The sequence below is a fragment of the Anser anser genome (assembly GCF_964211835.1).
Source record: "Anser anser genome assembly, chromosome: 10".
NCBI classification, from domain to species: Eukaryota; Metazoa; Chordata; class Aves; order Anseriformes; family Anatidae; genus Anser; species Anser anser.
The window spans coordinates 18,727,229-18,744,827 of record NC_139730.1 but is presented as its reverse complement, the minus strand read 5'-3'; the positions used below and the strand labels follow the sequence as shown (position 1 = coordinate 18,744,827).

At 35.2% G+C, this 17,599-nt stretch overlaps 1 protein-coding gene across 12 annotated transcripts in view; it reads right to left on the bottom strand.

Annotated features, from left to right (window-relative positions):
- ZNF280D (zinc finger protein 280D) overlaps positions 1–17,599 on the bottom strand; it is a 51,804-nt gene that overhangs the window by 11,860 nt on the left and 22,345 nt on the right. For 10 of the 12 annotated variants that reach the window (XM_083849981.1, XM_083849983.1, XM_083849974.1 and 7 more), the window contains 11 exons: positions 17,098–17,207; positions 15,657–15,886; positions 13,609–13,766; positions 13,056–13,156; positions 12,801–12,947; positions 12,089–12,223; positions 11,155–11,393; positions 9,850–9,990; positions 8,775–8,837; positions 8,114–8,232; positions 7,898–7,934 (listed from right to left, as the gene is read on the bottom strand). In XM_083849981.1, the coding sequence (XP_083706107.1) occupies positions 7,898–7,934; positions 8,114–8,232; positions 8,775–8,837; positions 9,850–9,990; positions 11,155–11,393; positions 12,089–12,223; positions 12,801–12,947; positions 13,056–13,156; positions 13,609–13,766; positions 15,657–15,886; positions 17,098–17,207 (1,480 nt within the window). Of the gene's footprint in view, positions 1–5,069; positions 5,168–7,897; positions 7,935–8,113; positions 8,233–8,774; positions 8,838–9,849; positions 9,991–11,154; positions 11,394–12,088; positions 12,224–12,800; positions 12,948–13,055; positions 13,157–13,608; positions 13,767–15,656; positions 15,887–17,097; positions 17,208–17,599 lie in introns of all 12 variants that reach the window. The other 2 variants (XR_014588606.1, XR_014588607.1) reach the window with 1 other exon arrangement.

The window sequence follows — 17,599 nt, the reverse complement described above, 5'->3', positions numbered from 1 at the left end:
GGTTCACTGAAGATACATACATAAGGCAACTAAGCCATTCCTTCACTGGAATCTGGCATACAAATCAACCGAATTGGACTGACTAAAATTTTGAAATCGTTGTGTGGCAGACATAATAAAGACGTCCCTCCACCACTGCGATACCTTTTTGTGGTAAAACACAGAAAGCTAGCTCTTTGCACTACGCATATCTTCGGAACTCCATGAAATAGTAGTGTATGTATAGTTAGAACTGTCTTGCATCTTCAAACTAGTTACAAAGTTCAGAAATATTGTTTAGACTGTGTGGAGAAAAGAAAAGACATTACTTGCAACTTAGCTTCTCTCTCTAGAATGGAGATTTTGGTCTTTAACCTAGTGGATAATGAATTAAGATTCAATGTCTTCAATAGTGTATGGTTAAAACACAGATAAAACGGATGAAGATGCTTACAGTATGAAAGCAACTTGGTAATCTGAAATCAGTTTACAAAGCTTATACTTCATTTTGAGCTTAAATGTACTTCAGAGCTCCAGAAGAGCGTTTCAAGATTTCAGAATGTATTATTATTGGCTATACAAAAACTATAAGATAAATTTGTTTCACATAACCTGTTCCAGTTGCATCACCTCATGAATATCATCAGTCTTAAGAAAGTTACTGGTACTTTTATGGTAGAATTTACTGCTATTTTATGTGAGGAATAACCTCCTCCTTACCATAAAGGCCTTTTAAACAACAATTGAAGATTTAAGACCCGAAGTGATAAATTTATTGAAGCGTAGTCTTTAAGAAGTGTATAAAGCTACACTCTGAGCCAGATTATTTATTTATTTATTAAACATCTACCACAACCCAACTGCCCAGAACAAAGTTGTAGTTTACTTACAGGGCAACTGAAAAACATTGCAACTGACCTCCAACTGCAACTTGGAGGAGATGCTTCCTTCAAAATACCTTCACGGGTACAGTCCATATATTAGATGAGCTATTAATTATTTAATTCTATTGACTTCTAAAACCACATTAATTAAATAACTTATCACAACATCACTGAAATTGATTTTCTGTGTTTATATAAGTAAATGCTGCTGCAGAGATAGCAAGATGTATGTCTCCTACAAAACCTTGTTAAGCCATCACTTCTAGTATAAAATCTAACCTTTCAAATGTTTCCTATAAAAAACTGAACAACCCCCTCAAAATTGGCAATGCCTGTATCATCTTCATTATTGCTGCATTAAAGGCAAACACTCTGCTGCAGTATGGTGCTGCCTCTGTTATATTTACATAATGTTATAAATCATAAATTAAATTATTCATGACCTCACTGAGTGTTAACGGCTGTCTGCAAAGTACAACATGCTTGACAGAAGAAACACCTTTATCAACTCAAATTTTATGAAAAACGTATACTAATATTAGGTACCACATCTATTTTGCTACATTAATCCAAGAAAAAGCAGTGCTAAAAGCGGACCCTTTAACAAATTTAACACACACTTTCAGCACACCATGTACGCTTTCAATTAACATTAAAGGTCTAGCAGGTAAGCAACAACTTGGACTGTGGTATGAACAAATATTTACATCTTAATTTGCAATAAACGATGGCAAAAATAACTAGGAAAAAAGTCTGTTTTACAATAACTGCTATTTTAGCACTGTAACAATGTTCATCTAATTACCAGTAAGAACAATGATCACGGTAAATCAAATAACACATTTATTGGGTCAGAGACTTGAAATGCTCTGAGTCATGACTAGCAATACTGGTAAAAGATCGTGCAACACCAGATATTTAACTTAGCTTTACTGCTTTAATGATTTCTGTGCAAGAATTTAAACAAGTAGATTGGAAACTGTAATTTGTCTAAAAACAAACACTATTCACTTCTGAAAAGGAAGAACAATTTAAATGCAAAGAAATCAGACACTATGGGACATGCTGTTCATAGAATAACAGAACAGCTTGGGTTGGAAAGGACCTTAAAGGCCATTTAGTTCCATCCCCCTGCCATGGACAGGGATGTCACCCACTAAACCAGGTTGCCCAGGGCCTCGTCCAACCTGGTCTTGAACACCTCCAGGGATGGGCTTCCACAGCTTTGCTGGGCAAGAGAAGTATTTGTTCTTGTTGTATGAGTAAATTAAGTTTTGCCACCAAAATAAACAGGCATGAACTGAATCCAATAACCATACATTGTTGTAAATATATTATAAAAAATAGTTTACATGATCAAATTATGATAGACTTCTGTGGCTATCTTTCTATAGCTTAGAAAACACATTTAAACTGGATAGTTTACACTGTTTTCAAAGTGAACAAAGTTTATAACATTTTGTGATAACTACATCTTTGTTAATATGGTTCACCTTGGATTACTGATACATATTCTCAACCTTACTTCTGTTTGGGAATAAGTTTTAGAATTTAGTTCCTTCTAATTTGTAATTAACAAGTTTCATAAGTGGATACTGAACCACAGAAGACTAACATCCTGTGATGTCCCTAACACTTTTACAAGAAATCTTAAATGTTTGGGGCCTAACAGTTCGGTTTCTGAAGAGTTCCATCTCCCGTAGTTCTCAAAAAGCAACAAAGGCAATGTACTTTCTTACATATCTGGAGCTGCCGTACTTCTGGAAAGAACCTTATGAAAGTAAAACAAAGTCTGTGACCATCTCTGGTAAATACAGACTGTTGGTCCACAATTTTGAGCAATTTTGAAACCTCTCTACAACTCCCCAAAGATTCTTTATCGTACATAGAAATAAACTTCAATTTAAGAACAATGAAAAGTGACTCCTGATTATCAATCCCTCAGATAAAAATTCCCCCAAGATGTAGCAGCTGAGGACAAAATTTCAGCTTGACTGAGATAGTTAATAGGAAGTAATGGCCACAAAACCAAAGAGGTTCAGGCTTTGACTACAGAATAAAAGACAGGTAATTAAGAACATTCCTTTAGATGCTTTAAATCTAAAGTCAGGTTGATCTGAAACTTTGTTTGATATACAAGGAATCACCTTGGGCTAATGGAAGAAATTTAGAGTCATTGAAAAAAGCAGACTGTAAGATGCATAATCCAAACATAGATAAGGGTATTGTCCTTATTTCTGAAATTCATGTAGTCTCATAGCTTTGCCTGACTTCACATAATAAAATGTGTTTATATTCGTGCACATACAGAGCTCAAATCATGAACCACTGTCTTCCCAGTGATCTGTCATGTCTTCCTACAGTCACACAGCTGTTCCTGCAGCTCTTTTGGGTAAGCAGTACTGAAAAACCAGCTCGAATCATTCACCAAACATACCCGTCCTGTCCATTCCTAACCAAAACGAACTTTTCCTAGGAAAGCAGTAGCCCCAGCTGGAGCTAACAACTTTGTGTTATCTAAGTGGCTCATGGTACCTTCCAGCCACCCAGCTCAACTATACACAAGGATTATAAACATAAATTGCTTATAAAAACAATATACATAAACTTCAAAACAGAGTACCAATCTTCTGTAATTTGCAGGAAATTCCTAGAGAACATTTCTGAAAGCCACAAAAATCTGTAGTCACACTCCTGTTTTGGTTGCTGACAAAAACCTGAATGAAAGTGTAATATCACAGATTTAACTTCCTCTGAGTTACAACAGCATGTTCACAATGAAAACATGATCCCACTATGCTTTTTTGAATGCTATTGTGACAAAACAGAAACAAGTCCTGCAAGAAAAACTTGTGCTATGTAACTGATGGTTGAAATTGAACAACAGCATGCAAGACAGAACATATCTTCTGTCAGAATAAAAAGAAAAAGCAGCAAAAAGAACAAGACTTAGGAGTACTGATTGACTGTGCAGATGCTTAATCACAACGTATGCATAAAAGACAAACTGATGATGAGATCTTTGCTGTTACTAGCAATAACACAGTGGCTGCAGAAGCTCACTATCTCCAAAACTGTTGTTGTTTCTGTATGAAAAGTGAAGAGGACAAAAATATCAGTCAAAACAGATTAATCTTGTGGAGTTTGATTATGCAGAAAAAGAAAGTGCTGCAAATCAAGACCAACTTGTGTTCATCAGAAATCTCTTATAACTAGGAGGTAGTAACAATGACTGATGTCAGAGTAAGATTATCTGCTAAGTTCCCTGGAAGTCACTAAATTAGAGATTCAAACAAGAAATAAATCCACTATAAGCACAAGGTTAAATCTGTAGGAATGTTAGACGTTCATCATGACAAAATGAAAGCTCATCATATATTCAGACAACTTGTTGATGGATAAACTTGCCACAGATTATCTGCAACTACAGATGAAGTCAGAAGCAGTGAAATCAAAATCAGCAGATGTCTTAGCAGCTTGAGTAGAGCATCCTTGAAGATGAGAGATGATACCAAAAGAACAAGGTGTGAATGAACTGTGGCTGCTCCACCCTCAATAAATATATCTGCTTCCATCGCATGCTTTCCTCCGACACCATTTAGGAGCAAAAAGAAGTTTAGCCACTAGAGTAAAGCTAATAAATTCCTTTGGCCAAGATTCAGTTTATGCAGTTATGTGTGATAGAAAGCATATTTACTACTGTATATGGCAAAGTCATTGGCAGACAAAATGCAACTCATTTGAATATTAAACAGATCAGGACTTGTATGTTTTAGTGAATACCCAAAGAGAATGACAAATCCCTTTACTTTAAAAATCTAAGATCAAGTTCAGAACAAAATGGGCTTTGGTGCTAGCAGGTATACATCCTCATTTTACACTACTCTAGCTTTGGATGATACTGACAGACTTGAGGAGACAATGAGCAGCAAAGGAATACTACATCACATAAAGGAAACCACTGGTAAGCCTCTTTTCCAAGGAGTATTGCCCCCAAAAGCTGTAAGTTAATGCTGCAAAGCAGAAAGTAACAACACAGAAGAGCCTTTGCCAGACTACAGTACTGGGAGAAAGGACCAGACCTGCTGCCTAAAAGACATAAAAAAAAAAAAAAAAAAAAGGGAAAAAAGAAAAAGAAAAATACCACAGCTTCAATGCATGAAGAAAAAAGAAAAGGTCTGGCCAGATGCTTGTTCGCTTACATACCAAAATAATCCCAAGCTCGACTGGGTTCAATTTGCTGCTCCACAATGATGTATCAGTGAGCCAAGGCAGTATAGGATACCTGCTCACTTTCAACTCCCCTGCAACAAAAATGTCTACTGTCAGTTCATTTAAAAATATGTTAATGTTGCGCAAAGCAGAGAGTTGAGAAAAGAAAGAAGAGCGCTCGCATAGTTATTAAGACTTATTCCCTCAGCACAAGGTAGATCACTAAACAACAAAGCAAGACAACTTATGTAGAGTAACAATTTAAAAAGAAAATCCTGCTGGAACATCTCCAGCTAGGTTATCTGTACTACTAATGACAGGACTCTGGTCCAAAGACAGGTGTCATCAACACTAAACAGAGCTTGTAGAACATGTTTGGTCATTAGCAATAGAGATGAGTTTTACAACACATACTGATAGTCTTATACATCACAGAAGATATCAAGGTCTGAAAGATGCAAGAGAAGATTCAAAAGCTTCCAAGAATGTACTATGCGTGTTATCGTGTCCAATGATGGTTATTCTGCAGAGTCCCATAAACAAGTTACAGCTCATCAAAGTATAGGTCAAGGAATGGGAAGAAACATTCATAGATCACAGAGAAAATACATGGCAAACGTTATGAGCACTGTTTACAGGTTCCTCTTCCGAAGCTAAATGCAGAGCACCATGAACATTTATTTCTGTGTTTACTCTGTACTGCAAATAATGAATATAAAAATCTGCTACGGAGATATGCTCATGCTTTTAGGTTCAGCAATAATACATTCTTGTCCAAAGTATCAGAGACTTACACGGAAAAGGACAAGATCTCCTGAGATTAACGTCTATCAACATGTCAGTTTTAAAAACCACAGATTATATCACCTCATGTAGAACCATTAACTAATCTTACAGCGACATCAGAGCTCTCAAAAACAATAGCTATCTGCATCTACCCTAATCTAACACACTAACACAGCTTGCAGAAACAAACCTGTACATATTTTCAACTCTACTTCAAATCTCTTCCTTTGGCGCTCACCCACCTGTTTCTGCCTAATGTTATATTAATATACTTCACATATTTAACATCCTTAAAATATTTTCACGACACTTCTACTGTATTTTCAAGAGAGTAAGGTCCTCGTGCAGTACTGACAGCTTGCCACAAACGTACCTCTTTCCCCACCATTCAATACACCTATAATCTTCCCTTACACGTAGTCCAGCATATATTAATTCCAAATACCTGTTGACAGCTCCAAGTAGAAAAAACTAAGGTTGTATCACAGCTCAATACTTCTTATGTTTCCTTTGTTTGAGTTTAACCCAAATCCAAACTGTTTAAGAACACAAGCCACCCCGGATTAATCAGGGGATTATAGTCCACCCTCTTAAATGACTCTTCCCAGTGTTTTGCCCGATTTCAATATTTAGTGCTCCAAAATCAGAAGTTTCATTTTTTTCTTAAATGGCTTTTTGGAATGGTTTCCTAAATTAACTTCCTTTTCCTGTCCATTTTTCCCAGAACATCTATTCTTTTAAATAATTTCTATTATTCATTCCATCAGAACATCATTTTTATTCAACTACATCACATGTTAAGCAGTTACTAATAGAGATTTGAAGTTTGCAGCATAGATTTTGCTCTACTGTTACTCATAACTGAAGAAAACATTTCTATGTTTGGATCAGATGAGAGAGTATTCCAGTATCTCCTCTTACTGGCCACTTTATGGAAAATAAGAAAGAAAATATTTAATGTACAGTTATGAAATCATAGAATGGTTTAGTTTGGAAGGGACCTAAAGAGTCATCTAGTACAACCTCCCTGCCATGGGCAGGGACATCTTTCCTTAGATCAGATATAACTTACTGGGGATATTTGCAACACTTACTGAAGGTTGATTTATGCTCAGAGGCATAAGAAATTCTCTTTGTTGGAAAAGTCCTCATGCATGAGAATCTCTAATCCCTGTTAGAGATAGCCTCCTATAGGCTATATGGAGTCAATGACACCTTGTTGTTAAATCTGGGTTAAACTGTTTTCTTTCACCTTTTTAAAGTTTCTTTCTTTGCAGTCTAATCAACATCTTTATTCCTGCATTTAGAAAGAGTTTAGAGAGAACTCGTGTTTGTTTCAACTGACACACCTCTGAACCTTCCATTAAGGCATAAACAGTTTCACAAGATATATTGTAAAGCCTCAGGTACTGTTCCAGTATAATCAAGGAAGGGCTTAGCATGTCTGATTCTTCTAAGGTTAAAAAAATCCCAAACCCTACAAACAAAAGCTCCGCAATACTGCAGGTTCTTTTCCAAATCCTTAAAAAATTGAAAGCCAAAATCCCCATATTAATTTTTCTTTGCAAATCATTAAAAATTAATGAGACAGCATACCTTTTATCATTTAATCATTACATCATTTAGAAAATAATTTCTAAATAACTTATCCTACTTCCATAAAGGTCACAACTTTTTTTTCTTCTAATATTTATAACAATATTATGTGAAGAACAAACACTCATTTAATATAGTTAGCAATAAAAGTAAGTTGAATTTACAGTCCCACTAGGCCTAGACTCAGAAGTCAGGATTGAGAAGTTCTAATACTGCAAGAACTGTTTATTTTTCATGACTTCAGTGATCACTGTCTCCCCATTCTTGCAATTCTGGATGTGTTCAAGAGCAAAAAGCATTAAGTAAAGCAAGGGCCTCTCATACATTTTCTATTCTAATGAATTCAGAAGAAACCCAAGTTCAAAGTGCAAATGTTGGCCATCTGTCACTGAATTAATAGGAAAAAAAAAAGAAACATTGAGTGGTAAAACAAAACTTACTCAGATACTTGTTCAGCAGTTGGCAAATCTACAGAAACTGAAAATAAAAATGAAAAAATTTAGTTAAAAACCCTTTAAAATATGTGAAAATACACAAGTACTCATTTTCAAATCTAAGCACATAAAGATAACTGAAAAAAGGACTGCTGTAACAAAGACAACCTCACGTAAGTATTTATATTTATGTATACTACATAGAAAGCTACATATACTCACCATTCTCTATAATAACTTGACAAGTATGAGTGTGGCTTTCACTCAGATGTGTGGCCATGCTATCTAAGCCAGAACCATCAGTCAGAAAATCGCAGTTAAGACATACTACAGTCACACCTCTAGAGAAAACAAAGTAAAAAGTACATATCAACACAACATACTTATGGTTTTCTTAACTTACAGTTACTGGACAGACTATACAGAAAAATTGCTTTTGCAACTTTAGATGAGGCGACTCACAGAAGTATTCTTACTTTTTATACAGCAACTAGCACCTGGAATTTTCAGTCATGGACTAGGACATCTTCATGCTCGATGTAGTACAAAGAATACCACTTCGGACAGGACTTTATCTGTAAAGTTTGAGTTTCTTGGTTCTCCCACCTACCTCTGCTTTCAAACTTTGCACATTGTGAATAATTAGAAAACAGAGTTGGAAATACTTTTTTAGAACTGCCTTGCGTTGAGAAAGAAGTCAACAAATTTGGACAAATTTTTGTTACAAAAGAGAACACTGCTAGTAAAAGAGCTAGTATTTTCATTTTTCTGCTCTAACTTGTGTAAGTCTAGAAATTCAAGAGGATCTAATCTCATTTAATCAATTAACTCACTATCAAAAACTAAAAACATAATGTTCTGTAACTGAAAAAAGCTGAATTACCGTAGCTCTTCTGAATGCTTCTTGTAGATCCAAAATCTTTTACTTGGACGAGCACTGTGAAAACTAAATATAAGAAAACATTACCACTTAAACTAGTTTTCTTGAGTACATCTCCACATAACCCCTACATACTGTACATGGTACTGCAATTTGTTTATGACAAGGCATGAAAATAGGATATTCAACTATTGACCTAAATTACTCTAAAAAAATAAATTAATGAAATTTTACAGGCTTCTGAATCTCACCTCCAGCTCAAAACTGGTAAAACCAAAACCAAACAAAAAGCCCACATTGCTGTGTTCAAGAGCAGAAGAGACAAACAACCTCAAGAACATCTAGCATCTCTACTCCTTCTGAGCTCTTTAGTAAATAATTAGTTTGGGAGGGACAAGACTTAGTTTTTTAGCATAGTACTGCTTGCATGTAGTTATATTACTTCCATTCGCATTTTAGATCTGGAAGCACCGTAGCTGAAGCTACAAAGCAAAGCTATATGGTGAAGAAGCTTTACTGAACTCAAGCTTCCTAAAGAGATAGATTTAAATGAGATAAAAATCACATCTTCAGAAAAGCCTTAAGTTATTTCACATGCAGATTAGGTATGTGCCAACACTGTACTCCCATATGAAACAAAAAGCAAGCAGCTGAGTACAAAGGCTGCTGCAGAAACATCCTCCCTGTAACAGCCTTCTTTCTCATCACTCCTTGTTCCTGAGCTGGTGATAGGAGCTGCAAGAGGTAAAGTAGGGGGGCAACAGTCAAGACTGCATCAAGGAGATAAATGACAGGAGACTGGCTTCCCAGAGACCATACAACAATTAATCATTATTTGTTAAGTTTGACTGAAATAATTATGAAAGATCTCACAGAAACTCTTGAAGCAAAAATAGAACACCGTATGAACAAGAATATCGGATTTAGGCCCTCAATAAAAAGTGAAAATCCAACCTTACACATGCCCCTGTTGGTCCTATGACACAATTAGAAATTCAGTTAATACCCACATTTAACACAATTTATATGAATTTTAAAAGTATTTGATAACCCAATGAAAATTGCGTAGAGTTCTTACCTCATCATGTGATTCACATAGGCTTTGCTACAGCTAGTATTGTATCTGCATAAACTACAATGGACATATGTAGGAAAGTGGTTTGCAAAATCCTTTATTTCTGAGTAACATTCAATGCATTTGTGAGCTCCCAAACGATACCTAACAGTAACATGAAAAAGTTGATAGTTAACATCAACACTTTAGAACATAACTAGTTCAAACTTTTTGCTTTAAGTCTTTTAACAGTAAGAAACAAAGAAGAATTCAAAAAATGTATCAGTTAAATATTTATTATGGGATATGTTAGTATATATGAAGAAAACGTTTTTTTTCTTTAATTATTAACATAATGACTTTAATAAAAAAGTGCAAGTTAATGTAAACATCTGTTATTGGGCATTTCTGTAAACAAGATCCTGCAAATGAGAACCTCCAATTTCAGCTGCTAGCATTATCTTTCCATACTTCAAAAGGCTTTCAAAGAAATGCTTCATTTGCCACAATGAGCACAAGAGCACATGCTTTTCCTGTCACCCAAAATCCTCTGCAAGCTTTGAAATATCTGTAGATCAAGAATGTAATCCTGCTCTTCCCCAGTTTTGCTGGCTATTTTTGGATGTCTTAAAGAGCTACATTTTGTGAGTATTGGCACCTTACTGAAATGGAGGCATCCATAACCTTTGTCAAAGACAACTACGAATTCATGCTAGGCAATGAAATTATATTCAAGTCCATAAAACACCCATTAAATTATTAACAAGGATTGCAAAAACCACTACACTGTAAATATAAAGAGAGCATTCTCCCCACAGTCTGCATTTACTTTGACTCTTTTGTTAGCTCCCCAAATTAAGGTACCTTCTAGGTCAGACAAGACTTCACCTTTTGAATAATGGGTTCAAATAAAACCCTTTAGAAGCTGAAGGAGGAAAACACTTTTCCCTCCATAAGAAAGCTTGCAAAGAACACCCCAACAGATGTATTCCCCCTCCAAAGGCCACTTTTAATGTAAATCTGCCTGGTGTATCAGTATTCGAATCATCTGGGGCTCTGTGCAGAGAAAGATTCTAGATTTAAATTGGAATACATGTCAGAGCATCTGTTCTTCCATCATGAAGTCCACCAGCCAAAAAAATTATGAAGAATGAAGATTCAGAATTATAATCACAATACCAACACGTGGAAAGTTTATGAGTCTGCGCTTTCTGTGAAATGGAGTGGTCAAATGTTCTGTATTGCTATATCGTGAGTTACTAAAAAATTAATGAAATGACCACTTATATTCAAAGCATACTTACATATATTTTAATGCTAATATTTTACCTTAGATTATGCAGTGCTGTATTTGTAACTTTTTTTTTTTTGCTGCTGCTGTTGGTCCATGCATTTTGCTTCTTCGATGTAGCTGATGGTTTTGATTTTGCTTTTGACTTATTTGTATTAGATCTGTTATGATTTCTAGTGGTTGTATTTTTAGCTTTAGGTGATAGCTGAAATGTGGATGTACTCGTACTAACAGAAGATCCTGACTGAAGAGATCCAACAGATGCTCGAATAGTAACCTAGAAGTATGAAATTAAAAGTTTTTCTATTTAAACTTTTCAAGTTCCCACTTCTGTTTACGTCAAAGTTTGAGCCATTTTAGAAGAGAAATAACAATTCCACATAGCATATGAAATTCCCCTCAGTAAAGATTGTCTCAAAAAAAAGTAAATACTGTTGACTAGAGTAAACTTAATCTCAACAGTCCACTGGATGCTTAAAAAGCTTGTTTTTCTGGAAATAATTAGCCATGACAAAGAACACTGCTCTCTCTTCAGACCTGCAACTGTCTACATCCTGCTCTCAAAACAAAACCAAAAACCAAACAACAAGAACAAGTAGCAGCAGAAAAGAAACAGAAAGGTCAGAATAATAAGACCTGCTAGGATGAGTATCAAACAAACCTATCAACTCCTGGATTAAAAAAAAAAAAAAAAAAAAAAAGGTGTCTTGTTGCCTCATGATTAGCCAATCTACTTACTCCAGATAACTTTCTGAAGAATGAAACAGAACAACAATACATATCACCAGGAGGAAACCATGAACTGTTCCTAACAATTTTTGCAAGAGGAAGTGATTTTTTAGTTTTAGAGGCAACAGAAATTTCTTTGCTTTGGACAAGAAAGGAGAAAAGCATCTCTTTCTAATTTCAGCCCTTTCCCTACCGATGCATTTTCTTCATTTGCCCCTCTACTTTTCCTATATAAACACTTACCTTTGTTCCAGGAGGCAATCCTTCTAACTGTTTAGGTTTTCTAAATGTTCGGTGATGCTGAGTCTTGTGATCCATTTTTTCTTTGCAAGTCAAAAATTGCAGTCTGCACTTAGTGCAACGGTATATTCCTTTTTTCTTAAAAAAAATATATATATATGTATATAGTAAGCAGGAATGTCATGATAAATAAAACTATAGCCCTAGAATGTCTCAAGGAACGGTCATCTGATTTTTAAAAATCAACCTGATAAACTCTTAATAATATTGTACAAAGACAAGACAACCGTAAAGCAGTATTATTATGAGATGAGAAGGAATCAGACGTTGACAGTTAAAGTAAGTCAACACAGTACTTCACAATCTTTTCTCTAGTTAAATCAGTGACAGCCTTGCTATTAACTTCAAGAAGAGTAGAACATATCACTATGACTTGGTGAAGAAACCAAGTAGCAGAGAGATTCTTTCAAGAATACTCAGAGAATTTTAAACAGGGAACTTCTGTCGTATAAAAACATGACAAAGTCTAACAATTCACTTAAAGACTTCTCAAAAGAAGAAGTTATAAGGCTTCATCCTTTATTAACTGTTCTTATCCACTAACAACTATACAAATCAGTTCTATTTGTTGTTGTTGTTGTTTATTTTTTAGGGAGAGATTCATTATATATTTATTTAGCATTTTTCAATTAAGGATTGAAAAATATCTTCTTACCTGATGCCTCATGTAATGATGCATATACGGTGCTCCAATTTTTATTACTTTGAGACAAAATGGGCACAGCAAATGTTTTGTGTTTTCATGAACTGTCCTGAAATGTGTTTCTACATCAGAAAAAGCTGAGGATCTGTAGTTGCATACCTAAAATAAGAAGTTTGACTTTTATGTTAAAAGTTTATTGACAGTAGAGACAGCGAGTGTTTATGTGGGGGGGTGTAATCTAAATACAAAACAGTCACTCTGAAATACCTGGCAAACATACGGCATTTCACCTGGCTTATGATTGTCCTTCATATGTTGCAAAAGAACTTGTTCTGTTTCAAAGGATAATTCACAGATTTTACAAATAGCTAGAAAAAGTGAAAAGCAAGAAAAATACAGTAGAAAATTAGCCTGGGATCAAAAGCAAATCAATACATATATATATATGTGAACAGTGAACTCTACAAAGCTAAAAGAATCTAACAATCTTTCTACTTCTCAGGTTAAACACTCTGCACAACTTCAGGAAGCCCGTAGTGCAAGGCCCCTAAACAACATGAACTCTTGAAATCAGGGGCTTTCAATAAAAAAAAAACAAAGAGCCTGCCTCCACTCCCCCTCCCCCAGCTTTTAGAAATATTTTTTCCAGATACATTGTTCTGACATAAGTTGAATGACTGCCCAGCTTCTATACTAAACCTCATGATTATTGCTCTTAAAGTACAATATCTTTATTCTGAGGTTATCAACCATCAAAAGTCAGAAAATATCTAAAAATTCTAGGTCACAAAAAGGTTCAGTGTGATACTAGTCAACTTACTAGACGACTCATAAGGCGTGTGTGTACTTTCAATGTGGCACTGCAGCTGAAATGGGGTGGGAAACTGACGGTAACAGTGCTGGCAGGTGGTATGACTTTCCCAGCTTTCACTGCTCTGCTTCTCAAGCTCTAAGTGATGCTTCATGTGGTTCATAAACCTTTGAATGAAATTGAACAGGTGCAAAAAGCTGCATTTTAACACTATCCATGACACATCCCACACAAAATGCACACGAACCCTTAGAAACACTGCTCGGAAAGCACTTCTCAATTTCAAGAAGTTAGAGGAGGAAGTGTTCATTTAAAACAAACAAAAAAAATCAATGAATTTAAGCAAACTGACTATGCTGGAAATCACGTCTCAAAGCTAAAAAAGATATCTTGACTATTACAAGGAATATGCAACATGTCTGAAACATGCTCTAAATCTAAGTAATCTATTGCATTTTTCATGTTTGTTTAGCCTAAATTCCGGTCTTGAAATACACAGAAATTGTCAAAGGCAACAGCAACAAAACATGCCAACCATTCAGACCTCACCACCACCAGAGGCTCAAATCCACATTCTGAAGCAAGCAGAACTGTAGCTCTGCTGAAAACTATTAAGTAGTAAGACCACATCTGCAACTAGGACCTCTATAGCTTTATCTGAAATTACCTCCATCCAGAACTGACAGCATTCCAAGACCTGCCTTTCTATAAAGTATTTAGGTCTGAAGATATGTTATGAAGGGCAGTTATCAAAGAATGCCACTGTGCAGCTGATAACTAGGTTATCAGAAACTTGGTGGTACATCACTACTGAAAGTTACCATCTTTTCCTTCTTAGTATGTCCACCTATCTGCAGGAGGACCTGCCTTGGCTGAGAAGACTAAGCACTTAGCACATTGTTGGCAGGTCAGTTATTTGTTGAGCAGTGAATTGCCAAAAGGACATGCTAGTTGCATAACCCACCACTGTTAACTTCATGAACTGTTCTATTTTGAATGGGCTTAATTTCAGTATAGCTAAAGGAGCTATTAAATGTAGGTCACATTCACAAAAGGAATGCATTTCTCAAAGTGGTGACCTTGGAATTAAAAAAAAAAAAATACAGTCCCTTACTGTGATAAAGAGAATAGTTACTTGAGCTCAGATTTCTAATATAACGTAGTTGCCTAAAAAAGCCACCACTCCCCCCCCCCCCCCCCCAAAAAAAAAATAAAAAAGAACTGAAAATATCCAGGTACCTAGCAGAAGAAAGGAACTGACACCATTAAGTCACGACAGTAAACTCTCTTGAACGTCTGACAACATACAAATTTCCTAACTGCTTAAGATGAAATATTGGCACTTCTACTCAGACACATACTTAAAGATTTACAGCAAGTTTAATGTTTGTAATTACAAGAAACCCTTGTTTTGTTTAATAATATGGGTTTAATGTTAGCATAAGGCTGTTCATTTTAACCTGCAGACTGTGCCTTTTGAAAGAATAGTTCATTTTTCTTCAGTTTTACATTCTGCTACTTCAGCTTCCCTTGAAGAATGCATGTAAAAAAGTACAATGACCTTAACTTCCAAATGAACAATGACATGAGTTGGTCTACCCATTAAAACAGCTTACTGAAGCTTTTTGTGGCATTTGGAAGAAAAATTATTCCATCAAAATAACAGTTGTTACATAAGTAAACCACCAACTATTAGTCACTGGAAATCCCTAAAGAAAATTAACACTCACATCTACTTATACCACCATCAATCAGGATGGCAAGTTGTACAATACTTTGCTTGCCCTTTTCAACCCCAAAGTCCTACAGCTGCTCTCATTAAACCAAACCATTTCCTTTAGGCACCATTAAAACTCGTACTCTGATCAGTGAATAAGTTTAAAATATGGACGGACATGCACAGTAAAAACTAATTCAATTTCTGTTCAATTACCCAGTATCATCAGTTTTCAAGGAGCCAAAAATCTTTCTATGCCAAAGAGACAAATTGTGAATGTATGAAAATAATTGCTATAGGCTGTAAATTATCAAAATGTGTAGGAAGTGAATTCAAATACCTTATGTTATTTTTAAGAACTTTCAGACAGCTGAAGCACTTAAATGTTGTATGAGTCTTCTGCTCCTGTTGTACCTGCTGGGTATCACCTTCATGTTTCCCATAATAGAAGTCGTTAACTAACATAATCAATTTTCCTTTCTCAGATTCATTGATTTTGCTTGTTGTACTTGAACATTCTGTTTTGGCCACTCCCAGGAAGAAATTATTTATCATATCTGGACAACAATACTGAATAGAAAAGGGGAGACGAGAAGACAGACAGAGACAAAGGTATCAGTTGCTCTGAACAAACTACATCAATGACAGCATTTTAAAAACTGAAGCCACCTGCTAACTAGAGCTACATGGGAAGCTCCATTTCCATTCTGTGACACACTAACTTCAGGCAAACTCACATATGCTTTTTTAACTCCGAAATGATCTTTTGGTAGTGTTTAGATAAAATACAATGCATTTTTAACACCGAAGAGGGATTATTCTCATAGTTCCATGTAAAATAAGTTTAAGATTCAAATTAGAATACCAATGTTGCCTAGTGGTGCCTTACTCGTTAGAAAAATGTCTACTTAATCTAAATCTAACAAGAAGAATAATCAGCTTTTATGCAACTATTTTGTTGACAAGTGTAAGTTTACAGAGCACCTCGTGGAAAGTTTTATCTTTTACCTCTTTGGGGAGGACATTTATTGAAAATAGCATATTTTTTTTTCCAGCATCATGAAAAATTCAGAAATCCTACATCACACAATACACATTATTTATGTGTCTCTACCTAAAAGTGTAGATAATGAATACTTAACCCAGTAGCTGTAATAATAAACTTAATGCTTAAAAAGTATGAACTACTTCATATAGAAAATGATATGAAGTTTCCAACAGTGAACAAAATCAGAATGTTTCTGAACAGATCTCTCTCCTGCTGGATAACAGTTCTTATTATGCATGATTACTTTCTATAAGCCTACTGGAAAGGAGTTCATCTTCTAGCGTAGAAATGCAAGTCAGTATACTTATCCCCATATACTGTAAATTGACATTTAATTTAAAAAAAAGTAAAGTCACTTTATTTAATTCATAGTTCTTTAATTCAGCTAGTACAGTAAGTACAAAAGCAATTTTCTACAAAGTGATTAGATAAAGATAAAACTTCTTTTTTTTTTTACTATTGTTATTATGTATGCTTCTGAATTGTATTTTAAAGCTGAAGAAGACAGGCAGCACATATGCCTCATTTCATTGGTAAAATATGGTCAGAAGTGGCAACATTTGGAGCTTCCCATCTCCATTCTTGATCTCCGTGACTACGAGACTTTTGGGCCCTGGCTGATTATAGCCAGAAGCCAGACTATCTTCACATCAAAACATGGCACTCTTTTTCATAACCAAATAGAAGACCACATAAACTTATTATAAAGTTTATCAGCCCCAAAATATTTTACCTTCATATGATTTTTTAAAGGATCCATAAGATTGAAATGAATATTGCACTTTGGACAAGCTCGTGGAAAAGGTCCTCCATTTTTAATATTGCTTGATGTAGCATTAGTACCTGGAAAACATATTAAGATTCAGAATTCACAGTCAAGAATGACTGATTTATTATTATTTATTATTCTAGAAAAACATGCTATTTGAAATAAAAACTATTACAACTGATGTGGCTGTAGTGAACATACACAAGGTTTTACAACCATCTTTTAACTACTGTTCTTAATTTCCAAAATCATTTTATTCTGTTTGATATAAACTTATATAAAATCTTAGCAAATAACACGGAAAAAATGGGAGAGGGTAATGGGAGCACAGCAGAGACAAAATAATTCTGTTCCCCTAAGCCCCCAGACGAAACAGACTGTGATTTTTTTAAAGAGGTTTAATTCTTAAAGAATTGTACAAAACTTTTTATGCCATGACCTGATCACCATCAAGTATGGTTCAGAT